Genomic DNA, 20,332 nt, shown 5'->3' with positions numbered 1-20,332 from the left:
TGAAGTAGATTTCAGTAAGTAACAAAATCTGTGAAGTACGATGTCTCACAGCAGTCTACTGAACAGGAATTATTGTTGGCTCTAATGAAATACACATGAATAATGTTAATTTGTATTTCTTCTAATGTAATAAAATTCATTTGTTTTATATACAAATTTCAGGATCCACCTTTTGTTGTTGATGTTCCCCTTGGAGTTATAAGTAGGGTTGAAAAAATTGGAGTACAGAGCCATGGAGACAATTCATGTGGTATAGAAATAGTTTGCAAGGTAAGGAATGGTAGACATTTATTAATATTAAAGTATTTTCATTTCATTTTTCTKCAAGAAGAATCTGCCAGCCCAAGTGCTGTTTTTCTCTCTGATCAGTTCCCTGTGTTTGAACCATGCTTCATTTAGATATTTCAATTCCTCTATGATACTTGCAGTCTTAAACACTTCTGCCTTTTGTCTCAAGAGTGAATTCAAAGGAAAAGTGGCTATTTTTATATCAAACATCTCTAATGACAGTCCTAGTTATCTCACATTAATGCTTTCAGAACTCTGTTCTRTTGGGGGTTAGATGATGTCAGTGACTTAGTGTTTCATATATGCCTTCATTCAGTCAAATGTCTTATAACTGCTTTTTTAAGAATTTATCATARAACTGTAACTTATTTTTGACAGGATATGAGAAATTTGCGGCTGGCCTATAAACAGGAAGAGCAGAACAGATTGGAGATCTTTGAAAACCTTGTAACACGTGCATTTCCTGTTTCTAATGGGCTGGTAAGTCTGCAGATGGAGAGGAGGCTGTCACTGGCTCTTCTCTTCTGGGAAAATGTARGGGTGGAAATACAAGGGCTGTATARGAAGTTCTGAAGTGTTGATTCCTCAAATCTGTTTTAGAGCGAGCAGGCCACTCTGACCCTGTTTGCTTTTGCATTAATTCATCAAACATTGCTGTGTCCTGCTATGGTGAAGTTAATTTGTGCATAACCCTTGAGATCTAAATTTGCCTAATGTTGCTGATTAAAAATATGTAAGCATTGACTCTTACTTTCTGCGTTAGATAATTCAATCTAGAAGTTCTGTCTAATACAACAAGTCGGTGCAATTAGTCTTGTTATTAGTTAGCTGCAGAATTCTATTTCATTTGTTTGTATGGGTGAGGAACTGGTTGGGAGACAGGAAACCAATATTCTCATCTTGGCCTTGCCATTCATGTGTCGTATGATCAGAGACAAGTAACTTTAACTTTCTGTTTCCTCTCTTTATTTTGTTAACTTTAAACTCAACGGAGGAAACTAGTTTTCATCTTCTTTCTAGCTCAGTCTTTTCCAGTAATGACTCAAGGTGTTATGTCTGCTGTTCAGRAGTTGTAGAAGTGTGGGATTTGAAATAGTGAAGTGTTCACTGTGTTGGAGCTTATTRTACATTCAGCCCATCAGGCAGTAATTGATGCCTTTGTTTTGTTGTCTTTAGCCTCTTTTTGCATTCAGCTATAAGGAAAAGTTCTCTGTTAATGGCTGGAAAGTGTATGATCCAATGGCAGAATATAAGAGGCAGGTAAGTTATTGAAGTACTTGGTGTATTTTTTTTTCTCCATCTGCCTCAGAGCCATTTAAGCAAGGAAGAAGTGTTACAGAAAACTCTTCATTTTCAGCTCTTGCTACATAGAGTGACTGTCTGCATCTCATGTTTAGATAATAAATTGCAAGTGGCCTGAGTGTGTTGAGCACCTGCTAAAGTTGATGGAGATACAGGTGCTAATAAGTACTTGAGCAAATTTGTCTAACTTAATATGGTTCTGAAATCCACATTTTTCAAGTGCTGTTTCTACAAAATATAGGCATTATCAAAATTTGGCTTTGAATAAGCAGCATTAAACAGAAGAGTAAGTGTAGTTTGTAATTTTAAATCTACATTTCCATATCAGTTTAGTAGGAAAGACTTCCATTGGTTTATGATTCAGTATGAAGACCTAAGTTTATAGCTTATTTTAAAGAAAAATGTGGGCATGCCATTTTTAAAAAAATATGCAGCACATGAAATGTTTCATTTCCCCAAACTCAGATATTTAAAGGTCTAACCTGAAAATTTCAAAACTGTTTTGCTTTCATACAGGGTTTGCCCAATGAGAGTTGGAAAATATCCAAAATTAACAACACCTATGAGCTTTGTGATACATATCCTGCTGTTCTTGTTGTGCCAACCAGTGTAAAGGATGATGACCTCTCCAAAGTGGCAGCATTTAGAGCAAAAGGGAGAGTTCCTGTAAGTGAAACTTGTACACGAGGATATAAGTGCTTGTAGAAATTTGTAGCTTATAAGAAATTATGAGTGTTCCTTTAGGCTTCAATTTTGAGTAACAGTGGGATGGCTTCCTTCCTGAGATGAGGTGGAGGGCAAAGGAAGAAGAGTTAGGCTCCATGGGTTTAGAACTGAACAGAACAACTTAAATGTTTAATTGCACAGTTACTGTGCTAAGTAGGAAGCTTTTCCTTTGGAGTTAGCACTTCTAGGCCACAATGATATCTGATAGTATAGCGTGTATTAGCTTGTGTTCTGATTTGGAGCARAMTGTGTCWTAGCCATAGCTTTGCATGAGAACARASAAGYTTTGCAGGTAGCATTAGACCCCTTGAAATATGTTAGATGATACTGGTTTTAATGCTTAGCAAGGTAGTGTACAGGTCCATAGCCTTCCACATGGAAGCAGTTTTCTTACTTCATTGCCTTTTTTTTCTCTAATTAGAATGATACAGGCTTAGTTGCTATTAGAAATAAAAGCCAAGATGTTTATAATCACTGTATTTTGAGCTCAGATTTGAGATGAGCAGTCAATGATGGTTTGCTGTCAATATGTTTTTGCATCAGCCTGTCGTTAAATTTACATTTGTWGCCAGGAAATAATACCATATAGGCAATGTGATTGTCTAGTTGTTCTCTGGCCTGCTGCTTTTATAAATAGTTTTTTCTTATTCCAGGTGTTATCCTGGATTCATCCTGAGAGCCAAGCAACAATAACACGATGCAGCCAGCCATCAGTTGGCCCAAATGATAAGCGTTGCAAAGAAGATGAAAAGTATTTGCAGACAATAATGGATGCCAATGCTCAGTCACATAAACTTATCATCTTTGATGCTAGGCAGAATAGTGTGGCAGATACAAACAAGGTAGGTTGGTATGATAACTTGCATTAATTGTGTCCTTACTACAAGGCTGAAGATTGAGCCAGATATCAGGATGTGGAGAACTGATGTTGAAAGAAGATAAGAAAGCCAAAAATATGTTTTTATAGGGCTAAAATAATCCCTTGTTTCAGAAAATACTGAAACTTGAGCAAAATAACTCATTCAACCTTATACTGAAGTCCTATACATGTTCTTCTCATTGTCTGTTTTTACCTTTTGAATGACAGGCAAAAGGTGGAGGATACGAAAGTGAAAGTGCCTACCCAAATGCAGAGCTGGTCTTCCTGGAGATTCATAATATACATGTCATGAGAGAATCCCTGCGTAAACTTAAAGAAATCGTTTATCCTACTATTGATGAGACTCGGTGGTTGTCAAACGTGGACTCCACACACTGGCTGGAATATATAAGAGTAAAGTATTTTTGATGTGAAAAGTCAACTACTTTTTTAAATCATGTTTTTAACTTTCACTCCTGAAAATGTTGCTAAAATAATGTTGAAACTCAAGCATGTTGCTTTGATCAGGATAGTCTTGTGAATAAGTTTTATTCTTAAATAGTTGCTTAGAAAGCAGCATTTTAAGCATTCCGTAATAACTTTGTATTTCCARCTTTATGTACTGGCAGATAGTGAGTTAATTCCCAATAACACAGTATCATATTTACTGCTGGACCATGTTTTATTTTCTTGAGAAGGAATGTTWGTGAGCAGTCCAGGGTTATCCCTCTTGTTTGGAAGAACGCCCTGGGAACTTCAGATCGTATTTGAGCCAGTGCCAAAAGGGCTTGACTGTGAATTCTGCAATGTTTCTCATCCTTCCCTCCTTCAAWGCAATGTTTCTGTTCTTGTGATGGGCACGTACATTTTCATGGGTTGTTTGTAGTTAATGATCTATTGGGTTATCATCTGCCCTATTATCTAACATAATATTAAAATAAATCACTACCACGCTCACTTTTACAGTCAGTTTCACTAACCTTTGAAATTAYTTTAGAGTAGATTTTCATTACCACATTCAATCCCCTGTTTATGATTAATATGGATGGAGTGTAATTTGTTTTATTAGCAGCTGGCTCAAATGTCACTCATGCAAAACATGTTTGTGATTCTTCATTAGTTTGACTCYGTTAAGTAGTGCCTGCTGACAACTGCAGCAGAGCCAGTAGAGGGAGCAAACACAAAATTAGGAGTCAAATTTAATGATATTTTGGAAACAGTATAATTTTCTTGTTATTTTGAATTTGAACTACTTGAAACAGCTTTGATAGTCTGCGTATCTGGAAACCTTTTCTTAYCAGCCTGGGCTTAAATACAGTAGTCTGTTTTGTGCCCATGGTCACCTTTAATTGCTGCTGACTGTAGTGGGGTTCCTGGATTAGGCAGAAGTGAGCTTTGGTACCAYGGTCAGACAGGTGACAGTAGCATAGCAATTGGAAATTTCATTTAAATTCTTCTTGAGTTCACACACGTGTGACATTCTTCATTAATGTGTCCCTTAATGCTACTTCACGTTAATGGTACTGGCAGCAGAAACTGCAGGCTGATTTCTTAAAAGCTGCCATTWTTTTGTTAACAGTGTTGATAGTATCTCTGAGCTTTTTTCCAAGTCTCCATTGCCTTTCTTGCTTTTTGACTTGGCTTGTAAACAATTAACAATCCACAGCTTTACTCTTAACACATCTGCTGTTTTCTGGGCTCAGACCAGTGTGGCTGTGTCCCAGTTTAATGCAATGTATAACTGAAACTCACTTTCCTACCCCTAGGCACTTTCCTACCCATTGCACTTCAGAGATGAGCCAGGAGTGTCTGTGAAGGCACCAGTAACTCTCTGTGTGTGAAGACAGAGTGTTAACTGCTCATAACAACACGAGTAGAGTCACTTAGTGCTTGTTGCACACCCAGAATATTTTCTGTCTCAGGGTAGAACTTGTACTATTAACTGTTTTTTCAATTCTCATTTTCYAAACCAATCCAAAGCCAATTATTCATTAGGGGCTCTAACTGAAATACTGTGATGGTTACTAAGTTTTGAAAAAATCTATAAAGAATAATAAATTTGTAGAGGAAGCTGTTTTCTGAAGGCTGTTGTCCRAAGTGGAATAAAATGTTTCACATACTCCACAGATATTTGCTGCATTAATAGTAAATGTGTTTTCTGTCTCCCGTTCTCTGTTCATTTCCTGTATTTGTTCTGTTGCTTATTTCCAGCTGTTCTCCTTCAGAGGCATCTGTGTTCTCTTTAGAGCAAGCTATTGCATACCTGTATGTTAAATAGATTAGTTTTCTGCTTTTATTGAAGACCAAACTGTTTAAATATTTGCTCTTTGTTCAGTAGAACTTTCTAACTGAAATAATTGGCAATTAACTATGCAGGCCACAAACTGCTCTCTCATAGACAGTTATATTATTTCTTGATATTTCTATCCTTCCATCCTTAAGTTTTACCATAAAAGATACACTCAATGAAAGATATAATCAATGGAAACAGTCTCTGAAGCATGATTCTTGAAATAGGTTTGAAGAGTGGTCCTGTGCACAGCTTCTCCAGCAGATGCTGGCTTTCCTACTTCCCTGAAGATGTTTTTGTGTGCCTGGGAAGGGGAAAGTGCAAATATTTTGCAAGATTCCRTTTTCTGATGTTGGAATGCAGAATTGGAATCTCTCCTGTGGTCCCACTTCTAGTGGTTGTTTTTTTTTTTTCTCCACGTATTTTTCAGTGCCATGATAGGTCATGTTAGAGACAAATCTTCACAGGAGGGAAATTATTAAGTTTTTAAAAAACTWGAGGGTGACATCAGGGAACAAGAGAGGTGTGATTTTCAGTGGGGAGAAGAATAACAAGTTCACACAGGTGATCTCAGTCCTGTGCCATCTCTATCCTGTGCTCTCCTGCATTGCTCCCAAATCCAGGCTATTGATGTCAGCTCAGAAGCTGAATACAAAGTATACTTCATGCACCAACGAATCAGAACAGGCTCCCAGCCAGGAGTTTCTGGGTTTGTTTGGGTTGTGTTTCGATTTACATTGGCTGGATGATTTATCCCTTTCTCTAAACTCAGTAGTTTCAGTTGAACTGRAAGTGGAGCAAGAAAGAGTGATTGATTAATGGGAAGTGAACCTTCAGTCTTTGGAATAGATTACAGTATTGGTGTCTTTTTGTCATAATACAGAATATCARTTGATTTAGAGAAGGGGTTCCCAAGTTCACTTGTTACGTGCTGCTAATAATGGAGAGCTGGTCAGAGCGCTGACTTGGACAGCAGAGTGCACACACTCCTCTAGGAGTARGCATACCACTCTTTGGAAATCTCTAATTTAAAGCATTATCATCAGGATGATTATTTAATTAATCTGAGTTTTTAAAACACCATGATTTTAAGAGTATAAAATTGTAAGTTTTTTATTTTTTTAAGAGTTTTGAGTAGTATTTAATATGCTTGTCTCTTCATTTTTATTTAAGATGCTTCTTGCCGGAGCAGTAAGAATTGCGGATAAAATTGAATCTGGTAAAACTTCTGTAGTGGTGCACTGCAGTGATGGCTGGGATCGAACTGCTCAGCTCACTGCACTGGCCATGCTTATGCTGGACAGCTATTACAGAACCATCAAAGGCTTTGAAGTTCTTGTAGAGAAAGAATGGATAAGTTTTGGACATCGATTTGCAATGGTAAGCTGGAAAGTTTWGTGTGCAGTTTGTTATCTTCAGGGCTTCTGTTTTAAATAGCACGTTTTCWCACAGTACTTGGCTGCATTTTAGTTATTGTCTCTGGTGTCCTTTTAATGATCTGAGTGTGTCAGAGAGCTGTGACCTGTTCATTTTTAACGGGAAGCCTCCATGTGAGGTATAATATAAAATAAGTAAAAATGAAGTGGTCTGAATGCAATGGTTAGAAAAAGTCATGTGGCTTTTTTATATGGATGAGGGATTGTAACTTATGTTCTGGAGCTTATGAATGGAGAACCAAGGAAAACARTTAAGGTGTCTGGAGTGTAAAATTGCTGGAACTATTACTCTGATTTAAGGTTGAAGTGTTTATTTAACACATGAGCTAATGGGGAATTAGAATAAATTGTTATGACATTCTGTGGGCTCTGACTCTTAAGATGGTTAGTAGAAATGACATGTAGTTATGACAGGTGGGTATGGAATAACCATTGTTTCAGTTCAGTCATAATAAATACTTGGCAGTTTCATCCACTGGTAGAAATCAGTGGCTGTGCAGTAGAAGATGGGCAAACAACTGGTACAGCTTTCTAGCTCTGCTCAACAGTGAAGGCATGTGAATATTGGGATGCATTTTTAGTAGCTGAAAAATGCAGGTCAGCGTTATGGAAGATTTGCTTGTCTTGTTCACTGCTGGAATGTATTTAAGAGCTCCTGAGCTTTGCAGTGTTAGGATGGTACTGCAGACACACCAGACTGAAATGCAGTGTGCTCTGACTTGCAGCGAGTGGGACATGGAGATGATGATCATGCAGATGCTGACAGATCCCCYATTTTCCTTCAGTTCATTGACTGTGTTTGGCAAATGACAAAGCAGGTAAGATGCCTGAGAGTTTATGAGGTATCAGCYTTTATCTYGGGAACATAATTTGTGTAGAACAAATTCCTTTAACAGAGACGTAGCATGTTTACCTGAAGTTGGTTGCTCTGTGGGTGCACTGTGCACACACAGGGCAGTTTTCTGCTCGAAGTGAGGTACAAGGAGCTAGAATTKTTTTCTTGAAACCAAAATATCAGCACTTTTTCTATTTAAAATAGGCTTACAAAGGGGTTGATGTTTACATAAATAAGAGTTACTGATGAGATAAATGGTCTATGTTGCATGTTCACTGGTGGAGTAAATGTATGTATTTATATTCTTTTAAGAAATGGCAAAAATCTGACCTGATTGTGAACYGAGTGTGTTAGAGAGTTCTTTTATRTATGTCTCAAATGTTAACATTTTCATCCTTATGCATGCAGGACAGCATTTCTCCAACACAAGCCTGTTCTCTGATAAGTTTTCTTACTTCTGTCACTGCTCTTACCTCTAGATCAGACGAGATCTTGGAAATTAGTGATACTTAAGATGACTTCTCATCGTTGTTCTGAAACATTAAATTATCGAATGGATTTAGTCTCCATTYTCCTTATTTATACCTCCATGAGCAAAACCCTAAGGTTTCTGTGAGCTTTTCTATTGCCATTCTTTATTGGGGTTACTGAAACAGGTTGTSCATGTGAAGGCTTTGTTTCCAAGTGACTCAGAAGTTCTTGGTGCTTGACTCCTCTTTTTTTTTCCCTTCCCCTCTCTCTTTTCTATTTTCTTCTTTCCTTTTTTTCCCTCCTTGAAGCCTAACATGGCTTTTATGGTAAAAGCTGTTATACTRAAGTCTGTTTAGTATGTGATTTGTTTTGAAGGGAGGAGGGTAACAGTGTGCTTCCATATGATCCTAGCACTCCCAGTTCTCTTACCTTGGGCTTCTTGCTCTGAACATGGTTCTTAAAAACTTACATCATAGTTTCCAAAACTTGTGTTCAAAACAGTCATCTTCTATGCTTAATGAAAGTTCCCTGCTGTTATACTGGGATTTTGTCCAGGGTGTCGTGTAGACTTTCTGCATATCTATATTTCAGTATTAATGTGCTGTTTAGTATGGCTGGAGAAAACAAATGTAAAATCCTGTCCCTCTTTCAGAGGAGAGCTAATAACAATAGCGAAGAGAAGCAGTTCTAAACACCTGGTAGGAACAAAAGTTCTCTGGGGAGATCCTTAATTGAGAGCAGCCTCTTCTATTTTTGTGATCTCCCTTGCTGCCTCCTRTTTCTTGCTATAAACAGTTTAGTTCCCTCTAGTTTGAAAAACAGAAAGGCRTGGAGGCAGGGGGGAATCCATGAAACATTTTGCCAATACTACATCTGTTCAAAACCTGGATCCAGAAACTGTTCTGAAATTCACAAACACCAGTGACATTAAAAAATCATTAATGTTAGACAGGAAAAAAATAGAAAAAGTTGTTCTTGAATAGTTCTTGGTGACTTTATTTTTCGGTTGACTTGAACACTTAGAGAATAGGTGTGAAAACTGTGATTATCTTGACACACCTTTCAAACAAGGGCTTTATTTTCTGATTGTGTAGATCACTTGCCTACAAAAGAATTGTAGTTTTGTGCTTTAGAATTCATGGTAAACTTATGTGTAATGTTCTGAAGCTCAAATAAGTGTTAATGACTTTAGGAGGGTGTGAGGGCTCTGTTTTGGGCATGGGGTAAAAGCAAACAAATAGGCTCTTTTGGGGTCTAAGAGTTTCATTCTTAAAACAGTCACTTTAAAACTGTGAGAGGATCTCTTAACTTCCCATTAAGATACAAATTTCCAGATAGCTTCAGACAATGAAATTTAGTCCTTGAGAACTTTATATTTTCCATTGGGTTTATGGTCTTCATGACACACAAATAATGATAATAGAGAACTTGAGAGAAGTACATTGACATCAGATTTTGATAAAACAACATATGGTGAAGTGATTTCCCTCCTCTGTTAGTAAATTCTGGTGATACTGAATAGCAGATGTCAAATTGGAAAGGCCACATGTGAGCTGATGTAACACTGATGCCTGGTTAAAAATGAAACAGAACTGTAAAATTTGCATGTAGCACTGCAAGTTTTAACTTCCTACCTTTCATGCACAGAACCCTCACAGGGGGAAGGTTTGTTTAAAGTCAGAAGAAAGTTTCATCCTGTTACTGAGTGTCAGCTGTTGCTGGAGGTGCATTTTTCACTGGATTCAGCAGTGCAYTGTTCCTGTGTCTAGTGTTCAGTTAAACATTATTGTCCATTGCAGTTTTCTGCCAAGTGTTTCAATGTTAAATGTTACTGTAGTACAGAAGGAGTTCATTGATTAAAAAGGAAGTGTATTTTGCATGTCTCTGAATCAAATTTCACTTGGCATCATCCGACTTAAACAAGATAATTCCCTTTTTAAAATGCCACTTTACAAAAACCCCCAACAACTCCAGCAGCAACAAGTAGGAGATTTTAATGACCCATGTGTTTTCTCACAATTAGTGGGTTTGACAAGAAGTAAATTTCCATTTGGGGAATTTTTCCACCTGAATCTTCAAACAGACGCTAATGGGCTTGGAACTACAGAGGAAGGCATTTTTAGGTCAGTGATTTTTTCAGCAGCAGTAATAGAAGCTTTACAGTCTTGATACATCAGCTCCAACAGTACAACTCTTGTATTCAAAGACAGGGTTTCAATGAAGTGCTATCACTTATTAATAAATTAGTTGGAGTGCAACCACTGATGTATGGAATTTTGAATATGCTTCACTGGATTGGAATAGTGGCCATGKCGGCATCCGTCTGATTGGTATGGACCTGTCACAACACAGAACCCTGATGTGACAAGGCTCATTAAATGCTTTCAGTTAAAGAGAGTCCCTTTAGGAGACACTTTGTCTTCAAATTTTTTTCGAAGTATCATTTTGATGCTTTGCAAATTATTTTTGCTCTCTGTATGTGATTGTTGCTTTTGGCTGGACACAGCAGATTGARGTCTGAGACCGACTGAGTTTTCTTCTGCCTTGGGTCAGGCACACCTGTTTGTCAAGTTCTGTTCATACTTCCTTAAAGTAATAGCTGTGTTTTTAACATTGTTTTCTAATTAAGCTTTGGCACGATTTCCTAGAGAGAAGGAAGTTCAAAAGTAGTAACTTAAAAACATGACTGAAAAAGACATTTTGATAACCTTAATTTCCTCTATGTCTTATGGGAGCAAATGGTGAGGAGGTTGAAAACAACCTGTGATTTGCARGAGAAGCCCAAGTGTGAGCACACTGTGCTGATGAACAGTGCACAGTCTGTAGCAGGGTCATAAGAAGGAATGTTCCCATTCATTTTCTGTGTCGTGATGCTGATAATCTCCTTACTCAAAATTTTCCAAAAGTTGGTATATATATTGGCTTGAGAAGTCTTGGAAAAAGTATGTTTTTACAATGTTTGACTTGGATCAATATTCTTTTTATAGAACATTGTTTAAAACTTAGATCTTTTTGGGTTTAATACAAGCACACCCATTGTGTGTTATTCAACTTCCCTTTCAACATGAATAAACATTTACCCTTCATAAATCACAGCTGACCCTGAAGAGGAATTTCTGGATCAGCTAGTTCACCCACAGTCCCAAKTGCTCTGTTACTCCTCATAACTATAGGAGTCATCTTTTCTTATTTTAAGTAGCTCTTGAGTCACTTGCCAAGGTGTTCAGTGCTCTTTAGTGGCACAAAACAAACCAGTCCTCTGCTTTCTGCACATTTGAAGAAATCTCACTTAAGATTTCTCCATATAGCAAGAAATTCTGCCTTATGAATCTAAAACTTTTGGTCTTCTGTGAAGATTTACTCTTTTAGTGGAAATGCACAAAGTTTGTTTCATTTGTCCTGAAAATTATTTTCTTACAACATGCTCTTTATTGTTAAGGAGAGAAATGCTAACTCTTCAGATTTCCTTAAGTCTTCTCATTTTTTTATTCTTCTAAATGTCTGTCATTGCATGTCTGTGTTTGCTGCCCTTGTCATACTGAACACGAAGTTATTTTGACACATCAAGCAGTTACTATGTRTAGCCCTACCATAAAATTTGATTGAAGAAGGACTTTTTCCATCTGAATGATTAGCAGCCCATGCAGTTTCCAGTAATTTCTTCCTTTATGAATTTTTAGAGCACTACAGATTAGGAGAAACATTTTCAAATTTGTGACTCCTTTTCTTAGAATATATCAGGTAACCTCTGTTTGTAAATAAAATACCGGATGGTGCTCAGAAGAGTAACAGTTCTTTCATTTCAGATGTACAGGATTTGCTTTCTCATACAGAAGAAGAGGGATTAAAGGCTTATTGTATATAGCTGATGGTAAACTCAGGGGGTCAAATGGAGAAAAGTAACTTACTTGAGTAAAAAGTGAAAGAAAAATTTTAAAGATATGTTAAGCATAATGTATGTGCAGTAGTCTTTTTTGTTCAGTTCATTGCATGTTGGAATAGGAAATAAAACTCTTGAATGTCATTATCTTATTTTCTCTTTTTTTATTTCCCCCAAATGTTTTCTTGTCCTGTTAGAAGAGAGATAAAGTATATGTTTAAGAGTGTTTGGGGTAAACCAGAATACTGTTAGAGCTTCTTAGAATGGATTGCTTTGTATCACCAGTTTCACATCAGATAATGTTTGTATTCTGATATACTTGGGTAATGAATGTACAGTTTAGCTCTGAGAAATAAAGTAAAGTAGTACATGTTTTATTGAAGGGGGAAATCGCTGAGTTTTCCTGAAAATAATCCCTAAATAAGAAAAAAATCTTACCTGAATTATTTGGTTATTTCTTATGTCTGATATTCTTCCTTTCTGCACTGCTTAAAATTAAGTTTAAGGTAATTTTACCATTTTTTTTAATACCAGTTTCCTGCAGCCTTTGAATTCAACGAGTTATTTTTGATCACCATTCTGGATCACCTTTACAGTTGTCTCTTTGGGACTTTCTTATGCAACTGTGAAAAAGAAAGATTAAAAGAGGTAAATAATTACTATAATGCACATTCTTAGTTCTCTGATTTTATATGAAAATGCTCAGAAAACAAGACCTAAGAATATCTGAGCTGTGGTTTTGGATACTTTTATCACAGTCTTAAAAAACAATGAAGATAATAAATTTCATGGTATGAGAAAAATGTACTGAATGCCCTGTTATTGAGATGGCACCTTGGTTTCTTTAGTTACAATCTGTTGGGGGGTTGAGGGTTTCAGTAAGTCCTCTTACGGGTGTTTTTATCCAAATTACAGAATTTTAAATAATAGTAATTATCAAATTATATTAGCATTTCTTTCACTATTTCCAAAGGAATTCCTATGTATGACTTGGCAGGTTACTATAGGACWTAACTTGTCCTATAGGAATGAGCTTGTGGTTGAGGACTACAAAAATTTAAATTATCTAAATAAATTAAATTAGGAGTCAATAAATACTATTGTGTTTGTGAAAAAGAGTTAGAAGCTTGTTAATATTCCAAGTAAACTTTTGCTTTCTTGTGGCTTTGTGATTTTACTACCTCATATTTTTAGACAAGGTTACAATTTCTTGTTATATTTAGTTCTGATTTTTTTTTGGTTTGTCTCTACTGCTTCTGTAGGAGAAAAGTTGCATGTAAAAACCACAAGATGGAGCTGAATAACATGTTCTCAGCAAATGCAGGGTTTCCAGACAGCTTTCTTTAATAAATAAATAGTCAGATGCAGTTCTCAGTAAAGAAATGCAATTTAAGACACAGCGGTAGTAGAAACACATGCTTTAYAAACACTGAAGGAGTTTAAAATTGCAAGATGAATCTGATGTAAGTTCAGATTTCCAATCTTTGATCTAACCACTGTTATGCTGATTTAATTTAGAATAATACAACTTTCAGAAGTGCAAATAAAGGTAAGAATAGTCAGTGTAAAGCATAATATCAATTACCTCTAAGGAGAAAATAGTATGAGTGGGAAAATTGAACAACTATTTTTCACAGACACTGTTGGGATCTTGAAAACTTTCTATCTCTTCACTGATTTTCCTGTTAAAAGCTATTTTTTTAGTTTAGTTGATCAGTATGTAATCATTTATTTAAGTAGCTGTGAACGTTGCTGTAAATTATGAGCAGTACAGGTTGCTTTTGCTCAAGTAGACCTTAGTCTCTGAAAATGCTATGCCTAAGTCTCCTTTCTCCAGAAGCCTTGGACCTTGCTAAGGTTTTAAGGCTGTTTAATGAACAGCTACTGGAAGTGTTCTCAGACTGCATGTTGTTTTCTAGTAGATAAGGTAAATTTCAGAGAGAATTACTGATATGTAGATAATAACATCATGCTTTAAGATTTTGCAATCCATGTCAGTAAATTTTTTTAACTTTTTTTTTTTTTTCAATTAGGAGGTGAGCACAAAGACTGTATCTCTGTGGTCCTATATTAACAGCCAATTAGAGGAGTTCACAAATCCCTTCTATGTAAATTATGAGAACCATGTGCTGTATCCTGTTGCCAGTCTGAACCATTTGGAGCTGTGGGTGAATTACTACGTCAGGTGGAACCCGAGGATGCGGCCTCAGGTATGAGCTGTCACATGTCTTCAGTGTTTTAGTGAAGAGCACAGAGATCAAGAGAAATTACTGTTTTTCTAGTGTCAAATGCAGCRTTTAATTTCAAAAGTGCTCATCTGTTGCACATATTTCAGCTGATAGGAAGAAAGGTGTTTGTCTTGATGCAGGATGTGTTTGAACTTGGAGAAGGGATGGTTTCATTAAAGTCACTGGCAGACTAGGGAGTTACAATATCGCTGGATTGGCTTSTGAAGGTAACAGATTAACAGGTTTTTTTGTCAGAAGATTGCTTTTATATCACTTCTGCAATACTTTCTAACACTTTTTAGTACTTTTATTGCCTTAACCCTCTTGTAGTTTTGTGTACCTTTGTTTTTAATCATGTTTTGCCCTTTACCAACAATGACAAAAAATATAGCAGCGGTTTCTGAAAGAACTAGACTACACCAACTCATTTTGCAGGCCCTCCAAACTATTGGAGTCAATTGACTTTTATAGTTTTAAGCTGGCATACTAAAGATTAAACACTCTCCATACATGCTCCTTGATTCATCCAGTATTTGTTCTTATAAGTAATGTCTGCTGTTCAGATAAATCTCTAAATCTCGTCAGACAAATGCTCCATATGCTCTTATGCTTAGAAGTCTGAAGAAAGAACATTCAGATTGTGTCACAGTCATAATATATCTGAGTGTACTGCACCATCTCTTTATTATGGTAACATTCCAAGGTACCCCTAAGCATATTATGATGAATTACCTGTATTAAGTGATTCCTCGAAAGCTGCTTTCATCTTCTAGCAGTTAGAATGAGATGTGAGTTTAAGATTTATTAGACATCCACAAGTCAGAGGCTGTTGTAAAAGATGATRTTCCAAGGTAAGTTTCAAGGACAGGTACACCATTAGAAGTCCAGGTTTTTGAGAAATACCTTTWAGGTCCTGGAAAGGTCTGGATTGCTTGCTTTTCTCACTGAGGTGTTTCCTCTGAGCTGCTTTGTCTCTCTTGTTAAAACTTTGAAAGATGGTGTATTTTAAGTTGTATCATTTTCAAGTCAAATTGTCAGCTGTTTTGTAGCAAAATATCCTCTTTCCTTTAGCCTGTTTGCTGAATATCATTTGGATGRTTTTTGCACTACCTGCAGCAGTGTTGGTTTATTGCCTGCTTTTGATTAAGATCTGCAGGCACTGAGAGCAGACAGGGTTTGTGAACCACATGAAAGCCAGTCCTGGTCCAAAAGAGGGAGGCTGGGGAAGAGATGACATAATGAGGAAATACCAGAGCTGCCACCTGCTTAGTGAAAGCTCTGCTCACTTCCTCTCTGCTCTCCCTGCTTCTCTGGGAGATGCTTCTCAGTCACTCTGGCACATGGAACTCATTYACTGTCTGAGAGCAGGGCCCTCCCATCAGCAGCTGAAGGGAACAAAATGTGATGGTCCTGGCAACTGCCTTGACCTCACTACCACCTGCTTTTCCTGAAGTACTYAAACAAGTGTTTCAACTTTTTAATTCTACCACATAAGCTTTGTCTTGTGGAGATACATCATCTCTGTCCTCTTGTCTCAGGCCTGAATTTATGTGATATTTGTGACCAACATTTGGGAGTGTTTCACATCTACTTGGATAAATTAGCAGCAGAAATTATAATTTTTTGTTGCAGAATTGCATTCTCCAGTGTAGTTACGAAAACACATACAAGCAAGTAAATGAATAGTCCCTGCTATCACAATATACTAAGTTTGCTTTCCTCTGTGTTTGCACTTTCTGATATCACACCCTGTTAACCAATTCAGTAACATTCAGACCCATTCAGTGACRGAAAAAAAGACAATGACCCTTGTGACACCCAGCAGGTCTTCACTTATCTTCAGTGAAAAAATTTTGTAATCAGTGGATTTATTAAAATAATGGGCATCCCTGCCTACTGATAAAAGGTGATTTTGTTGAATATCTTCTAATGTGTTCTCTTGATTTTCAACTAAATGTAAGAGAAAATTAAATATTTAACATKAATAAGTTCTGTGATGATTAGTTCAAGGCTACCTTGTGCTGTTTTCAGCTGCAAAAACATCTTTAGRGAACTAAAACATATTTATTGTTTTCAAGGAGCTCACCAAAACAGAGAAAAAGCCCAGTAGGTAAATTTAAGGGAAGATGAATTATAGTACTCTAATACAATCAGAATGGATCTTTGATACCTGTTTCCAACCAACTTTGTGTTGTGTGAGAGAAATCTCACAAGAGCAGAAGGGCAGGTTTTGGTTTGAGGCAATATTTTAGGTTTTCTAATTTCAGCTTGATTAGTGRGCATGATTTTTAAATGGACTGGGAGAAGTCCATCATTGCACTTCATTGCCTTTTCTATTGGAAATGAGCATATATGACCTTTAATTTTTTTTTTAATTTGAAAATTACTGAATGCTGAATTGATACAACCATTTATTTTTGTGTTAYTGTTTTCAAATATTTGTGTCTCAACCTTTACCAGTGTGGTACGGTCTGAGCATATTCTTCATTGCTTTAGGACACAGAGAGTTTAGCATTATTCTTATGTTCTGTAGAGCTTGCTTAGAATGATACATCTTCAGCTCCAAGTTTTGGGAAGCCTGAGATGGTTGTTTTAATACTGTTTATTTGCATTGAGAGCCTATTTCTTTTGTATTGAAGTAGATCCCATGCACTTAAGGACACACAGCCTCCTTCCATAGGGTTCAAAGCTCTGGAGTCTGAGAAGTGAACATGGAAAATTTGAGGTTAAATTCTAGGACATCTCTTTTGCTAAATTGTGCTTCAACAAGGTCATTCTAATTCTTAMGTGAAATAAAATGTTCTTTGGTTTGAGTTTGGAGGTGTTACATCATTATTGACTTCTTGTCCCAAGAAAATTAGATGGATTTAAGTTCTGTCKTACTTGAGTTCATTGTCTTAGAAGACCTTTTTCAGGTTTGCCCTTTCTTTGAGTTGGAGAAACGTGTGTTTGTGTGTGACACGTGGAAGAGAAGCTCTTCCAGTCTCTCTTACAGAGGTGGGGGCTCTGGGGGTATGTACTGCCAGCCTTACAGATGACCCTACTAGTCTGCAATACATGAGATAATAAAATGATTTTGAATCTTTTCAGTTGATASATATTTTTCCCTTTTCTGGGTAGTCATTTTGTCCTCTTCTTGACRCTGGTTTGAGGAGTTCTGGCTGCCAGGTATCATTGGGTATGTCATTGGGCAGCTCTGGAAGGTGGGGAGAGTATAACACTGATGTTCTTGAATATGATCACTGCAGGGGCAGTACTTTTTAACTAACATACCCARTCATTCATACATGCAGAGCATAAATAAAAGTTCTCGTCTTTTCAATTCAAGCTGTGAGAGGCAAGGAAAACAATGTGTTTTAGTCACCAAATTTTGCACAGTCCATTGGGATATGTTTAGTTCTTTTTACACTTTCTTGGAAATGATGTTTTAACTCTTTGAGGATATGGATTAGTTTTATTTTGGTTTTATGTGTTTTTAAGAAAATTTTCTATGCCTGGTAAGTTTTATTCAAGCTCTATTTTGTAAATTTGGACACAGCACTAGTGATAATGCCATAAAAATCCCTGTCATTTTGCAAATTCATACTTTTCTTCGTGTGTGTGGATTGTCATCCAGAGTAAAAGGAAAACACTATCTATAACCTAGAAATTCAATTCAGCTACTGGCATGGGATCATCTGCTAAAGGCAATCATAAAACTTCTGTGGGAGTCAGGGAAATTCTGTTGGCAGGTTAGCAGCTCACTTAAAGAAGTGAAAAGGTAGGAATAAGTAAAGCTGTTTGTTCAATATACACTGAAATGACTGTAAAGCATATAAATAGCTTACAATTGCTGCTTTTATTTGATGCTGTTGCAGAAARGGTTTGATGTGTTGAGCAGTTGAGTGATCAGATGTTAGCTGAGCTTCAGTGTCAGCAAACACAAAATACTGTGGAGTGAAAACAACAAATAAGATCCTGAGTGTCATTGGGAAAATTGCTGAGAATAAAGTGGAAAACATAATTACTGAGATGCTTTATTCTGCGTGTAACAGGATAATGTGTAACTTACTGCWTGTAACTTACTGTCTGACATGTGGAGTGTTCATGTATTTCTATCCCTGCCTTCAGTCACACTGCCTGCTCTGTTCCTCCCTGAGCAAGTTGACATTGGTTGTAATATTTTTGTAAGTCCACACATTTGGATTACTTCTATTTTGTGGCAGGACAGAGCTATCATATGGCTCTGGAACTGCTTGGCATTGCTTGTCTTGAGTCCCTCTCTTTGATTGAAAGAATGAGGCASGAGGTGTCAGCAGAAGGAATTGCCMTSTGGGTTAGACAGCTGAGTGTTACCTTAGCAAAGGAGATTTCATCCCTGCAGTTAACAAAGTTTCCTGTGAGATGAGGCAGGTTTTGGCCAGTACCTGGTGGTTTCTCTCTAGGTGAGTGTCAAGTCAAGATTTCCAGAGTTTAATTTACTGCAGATAACTCTCATGTACAGATAAAAGTCTCAGTATTTAATCAGTATGGAATAAAGCAGAGACTAACTGCTTATCCTGGATGCTGAAAGAAACTGTAGTGACCTAAGAAAAAGAAATTGGTGTAATGTAATGAGCATTGGAACGTGCACAGAATGAGAGAAGCTAATACTGTGCAAATAATCTTCGTTTTTGTGAGTTTCTAATACATTTTGAAGGGCAAGCACTCAGATAATTTCTCTCATGTCTCAAATGTCTAAATCTAAATGGGCTGTAGGTTTTAACAAGCAATGGCATCAGTGTGTACCATATACAGTTTCCTGAGTCTGGAGGTCTGTCAGTTGTTTCACTTCCCACCTGGTAGGATTCATAATTTCTGTTTGTTAGTCCTTGCTTTTCCACAAGTCCAGGGGGTTTTGTTTGGTTTCTCAGGAGCACACCTCTATAAGAAGTGTGGGAATATTGACTATTATTGAAAACTGCTGTCTTCATGGTTTGAGACTGCCTTTTGCTATGAGTATCCTGTTAACTRGGCTGTCAGAGTTCCAGTTCTTCACAGAGAGGAACAAAAAGCTCAAGTGAAAGATATTGTTGTCTTTCCAATGCACAGAGTAGGTTTTTGGAAAACTGACAGTCTTAAGTCAAGCAATGAATTTAAAATAACCATTTTCTTCTGCAGCCTTTCTTCCCTGTTGCTAAAATAGATAAAGTGTGCTCACTGAACAAGACAAAATGCATTCACTGTTGAACAATTTTCATGTGAATGACTGTCCTTGAGCTAGTACAGTGACACACAGTAGATATCCATCCAATTAAGGCTTGGYRGTGCTATAARTGAGTAGCTATTATAATTTCTCTTATATCTATCCTTGTGTTGACAAATTTTTCTATCCAAAAGCACTTCAGGATCCTGAAGGATTCCTTGGGAATGAAAACCTGAAAATCAATACTGAAAGTGAACTGTAGTAATTCTGTGAAGAGGAAGGCTTGAATTTTTGAAATGAAGCTGTCTTATGTCTAGATGGTTTTTATATGGGATGTAGTGAGTATATGGTATAGCATAATTCTAGTTTCTCTGTGGGCATAGTTCAAAAAAACCCACTTTATTTTTCATCAAATCCTTCCCCAGCAGGAATAATTCATTGTAACTGTGATGTGGTATGTGCTGAGCATTACACTACGCCAGGTTTTGTTTTTGATGTATGTGGATGATTCAGTTCAAAAAATGGTTTCGTATCAATGGTATTTAAAGCAATAAAGAATGTTTCTAGCAGTGTTCTGAGTATTTTTCTGCTCAAATGTAGACAGTAGGTACCCTGTTAAGGTGGAGGAAAAGTACCTGCTTTTGAATGAGATAGGCAGCAAAGGAAGTTAAATCAGGAAAATAACCCCCACCCATTTTAACTGGTTAATTTGCAGGAACCTATAACTGATTCTTCCTGAGTGAAGAATGTTACTTGGCTCGCTCAATTTTGCAGCATTTCACTGCAATTTACTGGTTGGGAATGGGGTTTCAGACATTGCAGGTGTCATTRGTAGTGTGAGAATCATGTCAAG

General features: G+C 36.9%; 1 protein-coding gene across 3 annotated transcripts in view; it reads left to right on the top strand.

Annotated features, from left to right (window-relative positions):
* MTMR1 (myotubularin related protein 1) overlaps window positions 1-20,332 on the top strand; it is a 36,440-nt gene that overhangs the window by 7,303 nt on the left and 8,805 nt on the right. For all 3 annotated transcript variants that reach the window (XM_057375394.1, XM_057375392.1, XM_057375393.1), the window contains 10 exons: window positions 163-270; window positions 667-768; window positions 1,465-1,548; window positions 2,107-2,256; window positions 2,970-3,158; window positions 3,404-3,589; window positions 6,639-6,845; window positions 7,627-7,719; window positions 12,622-12,735; window positions 14,121-14,297. In XM_057375394.1, the coding sequence (XP_057231377.1) occupies window positions 163-270; window positions 667-768; window positions 1,465-1,548; window positions 2,107-2,256; window positions 2,970-3,158; window positions 3,404-3,589; window positions 6,639-6,845; window positions 7,627-7,719; window positions 12,622-12,735; window positions 14,121-14,297 (1,410 nt within the window). The remainder of the gene's footprint in view (window positions 1-162; window positions 271-666; window positions 769-1,464; window positions 1,549-2,106; window positions 2,257-2,969; window positions 3,159-3,403; window positions 3,590-6,638; window positions 6,846-7,626; window positions 7,720-12,621; window positions 12,736-14,120; window positions 14,298-20,332) is intronic.

This window comes from Malurus melanocephalus, unplaced genomic scaffold (assembly GCF_030028575.1).
Source record: "Malurus melanocephalus ecotype Western Australia unplaced genomic scaffold, MMel_1.1 scaffold_247, whole genome shotgun sequence".
NCBI lineage: Eukaryota > Metazoa > Chordata > Aves > Passeriformes > Maluridae > Malurus > Malurus melanocephalus.
Note: the sequence above shows the minus strand (reverse complement) of the source record. Positions and strands in the feature narration are given on the sequence as shown.